Source organism: Neodiprion fabricii, chromosome 5 (genome assembly GCF_021155785.1).
Source record: "Neodiprion fabricii isolate iyNeoFabr1 chromosome 5, iyNeoFabr1.1, whole genome shotgun sequence".
Taxonomy (NCBI): Eukaryota; Metazoa; Arthropoda; class Insecta; order Hymenoptera; family Diprionidae; genus Neodiprion; species Neodiprion fabricii.
In genome coordinates, this window is record NC_060243.1 from 3,690,583 (window position 1) to 3,701,834 (window position 11,252).

Sequence of the window (11,252 nt, forward strand, 5' to 3'; positions counted from 1 at the left end):
GTTAGCCTTGCTTTTTTGTTGGCCGAAAAATTTTTGGTCTTAGATTTGATTCAAACGACCGTTTCCTGATCAATTGGATACCCAGGAACTCAGAAAACGCAGCGAAAAGAGCGTAGGACCAACAGGAGAGAAATGGCGAGCGAAAAAGCACCTGCTGAAAAATGTCGAAAACACAGGTTTTTGTTTTTCGGCTGTAACTTTTGATGCGTTGATCGCAGCGTATTGGGACTGCGCCCAATCGATTTCTCTCGCAAAATTACGTCGGACCAGTGCATGAAAGAATTTATTCCAGCACTTTTCAAAATCGCTAAAAGTTTCGCCAAAAATGCAAAGGGGTTAGCCGTAACGTGGTTCGCTGTTATTACCACTCATTTTTATTTTTAGAATATCTCAAAAACCTGATTTTTATAACCTACGTACGTGCGTATGTATGCGTGTACATTCGTGAACCGCGATACGTTCTTACAGAGTTTGAAGCGATTGCGATAACGAGATAAATTTTCTTTGATTATTACCGATGACTGGACGTCGTAAGTGAGTGAAGTTTCACAGAAAAATCTCTGGCTAAACAGCAAAGCGCTAGGTAAAAAAAACTTATCTACGTATTTTTCTCTGTACCTCAGAAGATAACGTAATTAGCTTTCACGTGATTATAAGCTTTCAAGAGATGACTAATTTTAATGCCATTGTAAAGTGATTTTGGGTAACTTAAGTTAAGCGTGAAAAGGATATTTTGAAAGATTTCTTCTCTTTTTTATAAGTGTTTCAAAAATATTTTTTTTATTTACTCTGTGGGCATATGTTACGTGATATAAGTGTATGAAAAATATTATTATTCATATTGTTCGATAACGGTAAAAATAAACAACTGGGTCCATTTTCGATCAAACATTTTGTCTTTAGTAATGATACATTATGTAGGATTTGTAGACAGGGATATATCTCACTCATTGTAAAAAGGGTAGAATTTGAAATTATAATATATTTTATTTCAAATAGTTTAAAAACATTTTATTACTCAGTATTACTTGTCCCAATGAGCAACATATGATAGGCCTAGTTCGTGGCTATATTATAATAAAAATGAATGTCGTGACAACAATCCCACAGGATGGTTTACTTTCTTAATAGATAGTAGATTTGACGAGCAAATTACCTGCAAAATCATTTTGAACCAAGGATGAAAATGAATAAACGCATGAATGGTTCAGGCTCAGTACATACTATATATCACAGTGAATCGGTTGTTAGAACGAACACGACTTTCATAAGAAGAAAAGCAAATTTATCCACGGAACTAAATATTTGGAACTTAAATGAAAGAGACTGTTGCCTCATTTCAGTTTTAACATTGTTTAATAATAATATAATTGAACAATAACGGGTAGTGACGTACATGCGTATAAAATTTCAATCGATGAAAAACATGTGTATCGCGAAAATATTCAAAAAGTACTATTACAAAGAAAACGCCAGTTGGAATTGGTATACAGCTTGTAAAAAGCTAAAGAAATTCAATAGAAGTGTCGTAATCTCTCAAAGATACTTGACACCTATTTTTGAGACAACAGATGCTTGCCTGAGGCTTTTTGTTTTGCTTGGTACATAAAAAAGGCGGAAACTGGTTGTCTGGGATTACGAGCCAGCATCTGCTCTCGGAATGAAGCAACGCTTGGTGCTTTTGGCGGATGTTTTTTGACCTTCTGTAAATTGACTACGCTGAACTGTGTCGTTCCACCGGCAGTGCTAAGTGTAGAAGAATGACTTTCTATACGTATTGATGATTTAAGTGGTTCGCCTGGAGCAAACATTTGCCTGGAAGGCATTATCTGTTCCGTCTTCTTTGAGAGCTTCTTTCTCTTTTGAGGCCTCTGAGGTAGGTCAGATAAGTTGTTGAGTAGATCGTCAGGTAGCCTCTTGAGTCTACCTATTGCTGGTTCTTTGGAAGCTGATTTTTTGCCAACCTTGACTTCTCGTTCCTGTCTCACTCTTTCGAGCTGATCTTGTTTCTTCTTCTTCTTCGCCTCTTTCGCTGCCTTCAAACTAGTCGCAACATTTTTCATTGCTTGAAGTGCCTCAGTACGAGCTTCGCGAAATCCTATGCTGTCAGGTCCCTCATCAGAATCAGAATCCTCTTGCTGTGATTTACCTGTGTTTGATAATAATCTCATTTTCTTCGTTAATTGTGGGGTTTGAGGTGTTCCACTGGATTCTAATCTTGCACGTTTCTTTCTGGCTGTGGATTCTTTCAAAGATTTACGTTTTTTCGTCGAATTCTCTTCATCCTCACTGGGATCTTCTGTGAAATTTTCAGCTCCATTCATCGTGCTTTTTGTTGATGCTTTGTTTTGTGCTTTTCTATTTGAAGTGATACTACTTTCATTTTGACTAATTATACTATCTTCTGGTTCTGGTTCAAACTTCTTACTTTTGGATTTTCGCCTTTTTTCCAACATTTTAGTCTCTGGCTGTTCTGTTATTTCTGTAATCGACTTATTTTTCTCATTTTCAAAAACTTCGTCGTCGTTAGAATCTTCCTCCTCTTCATCCTCATCTTCATTATCACTTTCCCCATCTTCGTTTCTATTCGACTCACGTTTGTCGGATTCTTCATCTGTTTCATCGTCTCTTTTATCGTCTTCATGATTACCGTTCAATTCATTACCTGCTTCTTGGACCTCATCGTTCATATCGTTGTCTTCAATGTTAAACTCCTCAGCATCATCTTCATTTTTATCTTCATCTATTTCTGATGCATTATTATCTACGAGCTCCTCTTCTTTCATTTTACTCAACCCTTCTTTATCGTAAAGTTTTTTCACCTTTTTATTTAATTCCAACAGTGGCAAACTCTCGTTCAGTTTTTCTTTCATCAAAAATTTCGTTATCGGACTCTCAGAGTTGGGAGTTTTTACGCTTAGATTCAAGTCTGAAACCTTGGCCTTGAGGACTTCAGATTCTCTTATAATCTGTATTGAATCTCTCTGATTTTTGTTGTTCGATTTCGGGCTCTTCTCTTTAGAGATTTTCTTTCCACTCTTAGGTGTTTTAGTTTCTGGTGTTCCCAATTTGTTTCCTTCTTCCATCACGTTGATTGTATAAGGTGTAGAAATTGCTAACTCTTCTACCAAATTTTTTTGCTTAAGTTTCTTTGCAGACTTTTTACCAACCGAATTATCTAAACTAGAAGATTGACTTCTGTTTTGATCATTAACTTCAGATGAAGAGTTTTGATCTGGTGTACACAGATCTATTGTATTATTTGACCACAATTCTACTCTAGAGTGTTTCTTCTTGGGAACGCTTTTCTCAAGTTCCTCCACACGTGGCGATGACGTACGTTCAACTTTGCCCAAGTCTAGTACAACTGTGTTTTTCCTTATCTTTTTACCAGATGAAGTTTCATTCCTGTTTAGGGAGAAATTTAACCTCTCTGGCCCGTCGCTGATTTCTGGGGATTTTGTGATCAGCTCTTCACTTCTGACTTGACGACGGTACACGGGAGTTGAATGATCCGATTTTCGCTTTGATTTCTTATCTGTTCTTTCTGTTTCAGTTTGGTTGTCGATGTCTTCGACGTAATCTTTTTCATTCTCCTCCTTTTCTGCCTTCTTCCCCTCTTGTTCATTCTCTCCCTCTTCTTGATTTTCTGCTTCATCTTCGGATGAAGATTTTTTCAAGATTCTTCTGTATTTGCTTTTAACAGTCGCACTTTCTTCTTCTGTGACTTCGTCTTCAGAAGCTTCAGATGATTCTACTGCATCATCAGCGACAACAAAGTCTTCTAGGTCAGATCCATCGTCATCTTCATCCGATTGCTCTGATTCCGACGCACGACATTCATCAGCAGCAACATTATCATCAGAGTACTCAACATCGTCATCTCCGGCAAGATTCAACTCCTTAGCCACATCTGGGTCGATTGTATTATTGAAATCACCTTTATCTTGATTAGAAATACCTTCGTCTTCACTGGACTCAATGTTGAACAGAGAACCAGTTAATGGAAGGTTTTCGTCCGAACTTGCCTCTTCTGAATCATCAAGATTGTCGGAGCGAGAATCAGAATCTACAACAGCTACGATGGAGTAGTTTCTGTTCAAATGGCCCCTCGACATACCAGGTGTTTGTGTCATGGGAGATGACTTGTCCCAACTTTCGACATTTTTTTTTACATCTTCGTCAGAGTCTTCATCAGATGCTTTATCGCTCTTCTCATCTTTTGAACTTTCATTAAATTTGTAAACGTCGATAGATTTTTTTGGTGTTTTTGATTTTGACTTCCGTTTCTTATCTGTCTGAGACTTTCGTGGCGATAATGGTTCTTGTTCACCTCCAATCTCTTCTTCAGCTGCTATACTTATAGGTATTGTTTCTGCATCACTCAAGATTTCTTGCATCTCCACGTCTTCTTCCTGAGATGTTGCTACTGATTTCCTATTGCTTTCTTCCTTGGCTTGATCGCTGATTCCACAGTCCATCGATGCGTTCGGATTCAGAGATTGGCCTAGCGATTTTTCAGTCTGTGTTGCTTCTTCCATTTCATCCATGTCCACATCTTCATTCTCTAACTTTTCTGCGATTTTTTGACTCGCAGATCTCCTCTTTTTATCAGCTTTTCCACGATAGGCACTTTTGTCCACTATAACTGTTTCATCAGAATCTGAAGCTTCATTGTGTTTAGAATAATCTTTATTATTTGAATTCTTGCCCCCTGAGTTATCCATTACAAGAACTAGATCCTCTTCAGAATCACTTTCATTCTTTAATTCACATGCTGCTAAAGTATCAGACACTTTTTTCATTGTGGGAGTCAGATTACTTTTGGTTGGACTTGCTTTTGAAATATCTTTCTTCACCTTCTTATTCCACTCATCAGCAGATATGTCTTGGAACAAATCAGCAATTCCAATGCTAGCATCACTGTCAGAAACTACATTTTGACAATTGTGTCCTGAAAGCTGATCTTTCTCACGTGTCACTAATTCAAGCTGTTTTGAGTGCCGTTTTGCGGGCGAATTTTCACGTACCAACTGCTTCTTCATTTCTCTGCATTCTTTTTCATCAAGATATTCATCTTCATTAGCATTATTTTTGGAATTTATATCGCCATGAGTTTTAATGTTAGATTTAAGTGGACGATCATTTTTGGAAGGAGATGTATTGGTTTTGTCTGTTTCTTGATCACTAGTATTTTTCTTATCTACAGACTGTCTCCTTTTACCTTGTTTCACCTGTGACTGAGGAGTCAACAAGCTGTCATCATTTTCATCTGCCGATATTTTGGACGAGGTCTTTGTTGTAAACTTGACAACATTATCAATTCGTTCCAAGTTTAAACAGAATCTCTTTGTTTGCGTATCCCGCTGTTTTTTCTCAATAATATCACCGCCACTTTTTCTAGACCTACGACTCGGCATAATTGGTTTTTCAAAAACTTCGTCGTTAGTTTCAGAGTCTACATCAGGAATATGGTTTTTGGCCGTAAAGTTAAGACCATCTTTATTTAGGTCAAGGGAGTGATTGCTGTCATTGGAATCGTACAGGGAAAATTCTTCCGGAATTTCATTCTCACCAGCTGTTTCGTCAAGTCTTTTACAACCGGTCGTTACATTCATGAATTCAGCATCTTCACTGTGAACTACTCGATCTTTGGTAGAAAGTTGATTACCTTCTTCATGTAACACTGAATTGTTCTGAGTCGTGTTTGAAAATTTAACGCCAGAAGTCTCTTTTTGAGTTTTTTCGTCGGAAGTTGAACTCGAAGTGTTCGCAACCACATTTACAGATTTGCCATCTTCAACTGCTATGGACTTCAGTACAGAAGTATCATGCCATGATTTAGACAGGACCCGCTCATCTAACGACGTATTCAATTTTCTTTCATCGGAGTTACGTACAAACAATGCGGAACCAACTGATTTTGATTCTCTAATAATATTTACATTTGTTACGGTGAACCCTAAATTTTTCTTGACTTTTTCAGGGGAAACGTTCAACTTCTGGTTCTCCTTATTGCCAGGACTCTGTTCGTGCTCTTCTGTTGATTTATTCAATAAATTTTCTATTTTCCGTCCCAGTTCCTTCGGTGTATCTAATGAATGATGTTTCTTTTTCTGCGAAGATGAACTCTGTAATGACTTGATTGAGATTTCTACCTTATTAGCTGGCGAAGATTCAGCAGTTTCAATTTGACAAGGTGATCCAAGCTGGTACTCAGATTCCTTAGTTTCCTCATTTACGGATTTGTTACACGGTGATGTTACTGAGGGAGATGACTCTGACGATTTTCCGGTACCACCACCACCAGCAGTTGATGGTTCCATACTCGTTTTCTCTAACAAAAGAAATGCGAACAGAAATATAATAAACTGGCCCGCTACTATTGCGATCATAATAAATTACAGATAGAAAGAAATAAATACCAGGACTGCTCTCAATTTTTGTCTCCTCGTTTATCATCCACTCATTTTCTGTCTTAGAATCAGTTTTATCTTCATTGATTTCTTCATTAAGAACTGGTTCAGATGGAACAACTGATACTTGTGTTCGCCGTCGCTTCGAAGGTGTACTCAGCACAGATGTAGCGTGTTGCATTAACGCTGTGGCACCTTTTGTTGCATGCTCAATATTCGACTCAATTGAGCTTGCTCTGGTTCGGCGTGTAACGCGTCCGACCGATGGTGGTGACTGTGATTCTGACACAGCTCTGATAGATCGCCTATGAAACACATTAAAAGTTAGGAAACTTTTAAGGAACTCCGATAAATCATTAATAAGCAAGAACGTGTCACACTGTTTGTCGATTGAGGTTATTGTAACATCAAATTGCATTAGTACATTCTACTTTTTTCTGCAAGCAGAAAAATGTATTCTGCTTCAACTTAAGAACTTTAATCGGACAAATTTTCTTGAAATTAATATACCTAGTTCTAGCTGTAGGTTTTGGTGAGTCAGGCGACGAGTCTTGTTGAAGGTTGTACCTAGTAGAGCGTGCGTTAGCTCTTGGTGTTCCAGGCGCCGATTCTAGTTCTGGATTTTCACTTATACTTGAGGAAGCTGAGTTTCTGCGTGATCTCAAGTTTCTCGTTGGTTCTGGGACAGCAATCGCGCGTCTACGAGTAGTTCTTTTTACTAATGTTGCCGTTTCTTCTACACTTTCTGGCGATGAGCCATCAGGATTAACAGAACCATGGCGGATTCGAGTACTTCGGCGCAATGGAGAATCCGAAACGGATGCTGCAACTGCTGCTCGTGTTCTGGGAGCCTTAGAGACTGAAAATTAATAGTAATTGTGTGGTCACTGTTGATCGCTATAATAAAAAAAAGAGGAAACAAGCAAAAGGTGCCAAATTATGTTCATTATCATAGATAAAAATGTTCTCTCTAAAGATAGGTGGTGATTTGCCATTAACTGTCGGCAAATTTCTGGAACAAGCTCTCGCGGATTTTCGAGCTTCCAAGATTCAGAACTAAGAATAGATAAGGGCGATAAGAACGAAAAGCGTTTGTTACCGGGTTCTGTGAACAGCAAAAAGACAGGAGGGAAAGAAGGGGGACGATTAAGTTCGTCGGTGAGTAGCATAGGGTCGCGAAATTAGGTTGAGTAAGACCATGTGATTCGATAAAAATTATTTCAGTTATGTTTGCATCGATACACGATTCCAGATGTAGGAGAACGTGGTTCAGACGATTTCCGAGGTATCAAAATGCGAGAGAGATTAAAGAATGGCAATGTCATCGTGCAGACAGATTTGAAATCGTAACGGTCGTTAGAGGGTTGGCAGTTGTGATAAGAACGAAATTTACACTAAAATTTGAACTGCTGCTTACCTGCTTTGGGTTCGTAATCTTCATCAAAATTGTTAACAACGGAACGCGGCATTGTTTGAAATGTTGTATTAACATAAATTACTAACAAAACGTACACGAAACAACGTTCAACCGTGCACAAATTTCGCTTTTCTTAGGAGCTAAGAGCCAAACGGTCCGTACACGATGCAAAAACACGTGTCCTCGGGAAAATTCGTCGCCGGTTTGACCTCAGGATACACCGTAGTTAGAATCGCGCTCTAGCAGTTATTTTCAGATCGAATCTACCATCTTGTGGCGCCGCGTCTGCAAAGCTGTGATGACTTCTTCTTAACCGACCGATGTTGCCCGCGCTTACGCAATTCTTTTTTTTTCCCGCTCTTCGGTACGGCAGGTGAAACCTGAAGTTATCTCTCAGTCCTTGAATTTGAAACACGTTTTGACCACTGCTAATTTAATCAATTTAGAGCTGGCAGTACTGATATATTGTCAATCGTTCGCAAAACGAAGAATCAATGTTCTATGTCGATTTCAAGCCCGCGTTATCAAGAGTAAAATTATATACCATGGAAATGATTACGAAAATTGATGAAATCAATCGCTTTCATCAAGATATCTATACCAAAGTAATACTTTGATTTTTAATATTCAATTAGGTAGGTGTCTGATCCCTCTCTCCCACAATAACTTAGCATATATACATTTTTGTACTAAAAGAAATGAATCAGTTACGTTGCAACATTAACAATACCATTTGTTGCAACTTTCATATTTCACAATAATGAGACTCTTGTAACAAGTAATTAAACGTAACCCTGGATGAAATTAGGCGTTATCAGACGGTTTTGAAATTCGATAACAACCGTTATGAGAAAAAAAAAACAACAAGAGAATAGCCGAGTGACAGAAAAAACATTCGAAGATTGAAAACTGACGTTATTGGGTTGGCAGATGTGCTTCAACAACATGAGAACAAAGGTTATGCGTAAGTTTTGACATCGATTGCAACGACTATGATTTGAAAAAATTGGATATGGGACAAAACCAAATCAACTTGGGTTATGTGTGTACGGTTAAAAATACCTAGTTTCTTTTCTTTTTGTTGCCGGCCGACCCGCCCAAACTCGACAACGCATTGAGGAAAAAAATTATCGATTTGTATGAAACGATTGAGACTGATATTAAAACTATTACAGATACGACAGAAATGAAAGCAACAATGTCCATGTCCTGGCGCTGATACCACGGTTCGTCGGCCGTCGAGGAGTGCAGATGCGGAGCGCCTCTGTGTCGTATAACGTGTTCCGTCCACCAAATTGCGTTCTCGAGCGAATCGCGTGTCTTGTCGTTCAACAGCAATCGTAGATTCAACATCCGCTGTTTGTACCTGAAACACGAAGAAGACGAAAATACATAGTGAGTAGTATTGATTGTAAAATTTGTACAGAGAATCGTGATGAACGATGTGTTCTAAATGAGTATGGCTTGTAACAACGATTTTACCCTTTGTCCAGGGTGATGGTACGAATTGCTTCCAGTAGATTGTCCCTTTTGACAGCAGTGATCTCGAGCTTCTTAGCGACACCAAGGGATACCATTTTGTCGACATTCATATCTTGGTCACCGAAGACCGGCAAGCCGATCAGAGGAACTGCGTGTGAAACGGCTTCCTCTGTACTCTGGAGTCCACCCTGATAGATGAACACCTTCAGGTTGGGGTGAGCTAATATCGGAAAAAATTAAATACCGACTTTACTTTTTAATACATCGTCCAGATTATGCTTCGTAAATTATGATATTTGTTTGCGTATGAGTTACAACTTATAAACCGCCTCGCTCGCAGCTCGGCTTGTAGATAGGTACCTAGGATAGCTTGTTGAGGAACCCACTTCATTGCGATTACGTTATCTGGTTTTTTCGGAAGTACTTCATCCTCGAACTTCCAAATCACTTTGTAGGGTAGTTCAGAAAACGCAGCTATGAATTCATTGCGTGTTTCCTCCTGTAGCATGTTACTTTTTGCGTTTGATCCAAGACTCATGTAAATAAAACCCTGGGTAGCGTTATCGAGAATTTTTTGCAGGTCCTGAAAACGATGAGAAGAGAATTATACCGCCGTAAGATATTAATTGAAAAATTTTCATTCGAAGTGCAATTTTGGACATGACGTATCTCAAAAGATGCAGTTAGAAAATGCTTCGTGAAATAATAAACAGCTCGCCCAGGCTTAAACATCGTACCATTGATAACGGCTTGATCGATGCTGACACGTGAAAACCTCCAATTTCAATGATGTTTGGAAGGTTCGGTCTAGCGAAAGAAATTGGACCCTGTTGATTAACGAAAATCAAACTGATATTTTTATGGATGTCACCGAGATGCGGGATATCGATTCCCATGTGCTTCTCCGCGATTGCCTGGTGTTTCGGCAAAAATTCTGTCCTGTAGTAGTAAATGTGTCTCCAAGCTTTGATAAAGTTATCCAACCGCTCCCATGGTACCCAGGCTCCAAAATCTCTCATATCTTTGTTCCAATTCGACGGATGAGAAGGCAGAATGGGATTGCCGATGTCGTATTGAACACTCAGTTGTAAGCCGGCACTGGCGATCCCTTGAGCGAATGTTGTGCTAATCATTTTATTCCGTAGTACAAAGGAATTGGTAAATTGTCCAAAACTTTCGGTATTGCAATTCGGTTACTTACCGATTATCGGAGCTTTGAATCGTTCTGCAAGAGACAGGAATGCAGGATACACAAAAGTCTCTAACAATATCAAGTCAAAGTTTTCACCGCTGTTGGGCGCATACAATTTTCGAAACTCCGGATGATTGAATACTTCATTGGTATGAAAGCACGACAAAGCTTCATAATGCTTGAACATGTCAACGAAATCAATCTTTCCTCGTAAGTCTATTAGGTTTCCAAATTTAAGGCTATCGTAGAGAAAATGAAGGTCTATTTCCTTGTAGTTCTTCAAGGTCGAATCGTTGACGGGATCTGTCGTCAGAACGACGAGCTCGTGGCCTCGTTTATTCAATTCCAAAGTCAGTTTGCGGAATACTACCTGATGGCTGATCGATGCCATTGGGAATACACCCAATATCCTCGCACCATTTCCACAATGCAACGCACTCGTGATTAACGCCAATGTAACCACAATGAAGTAGCGTGACATGTTCGTAAAGGTACAGTCCCAAACTGAGCTGCGATCAGAGACACAAAATGCCGCTGACGTAATCCTACCATGCTACACTACTGTGCGTATTTATAACTATACCCATAGAGTACACCCGGTTCTTCTGCAAACTTGTGTTGAGCGTTGCGTATAATCATGAGTAATCACGCATGTGCTTCTGTGCGATCCGTAATAAGTCAGAGAGATTGAGTTGCTTCAATATTTGCAGCGTTTTTATGAGTCCAAGGTTCGCATAACATCATA

The 11,252-nt window shown here is 39.1% G+C and overlaps 2 protein-coding genes across 3 annotated transcripts; both read right to left on the minus strand.

The window, feature by feature from the left end:
• Nucleotides 1–761: 761 nt before the first annotated feature.
• On the minus strand, nt 762–8,039 carry LOC124183519 (stress response protein NST1-like). Its single transcript, XM_046572131.1, has 4 exons — nt 7,834–8,039; nt 6,927–7,275; nt 6,426–6,721; nt 762–6,337 (listed from the first exon to the last, which is right to left on the minus strand). The coding sequence occupies exons 1-4, from the start codon at nt 7,883–7,885 to the stop codon at nt 1,554–1,556; spliced, it is 5,481 nt and encodes a 1,826-aa protein (XP_046428087.1). The 5' UTR covers nt 7,886–8,039; the 3' UTR covers nt 762–1,553.
• A 375-nt stretch (nt 8,040–8,414) lies between these two features.
• Nucleotides 8,415–11,208, minus strand: LOC124183523 (UDP-glycosyltransferase UGT5-like). Of its 2 annotated transcripts, XM_046572141.1 has the most exons (6): nt 10,756–10,883; nt 10,517–10,721; nt 10,053–10,423; nt 9,676–9,898; nt 9,316–9,535; nt 8,415–9,199 (listed from the first exon to the last, which is right to left on the minus strand). In XM_046572141.1, exons 2-6 carry the CDS (start codon nt 10,692–10,694, stop codon nt 8,896–8,898), a joined length of 1,296 nt encoding a protein of 431 aa, XP_046428097.1. In that variant the 5' UTR covers nt 10,695–10,721; nt 10,756–10,883; the 3' UTR covers nt 8,415–8,895. The 2 variants fall into 2 exon arrangements, with proteins under 2 accessions (XP_046428097.1, XP_046428096.1); XM_046572140.1 differs by having other exon boundaries at nt 10,517–11,208.
• Nucleotides 11,209–11,252: the final 44 nt, after the last annotated feature.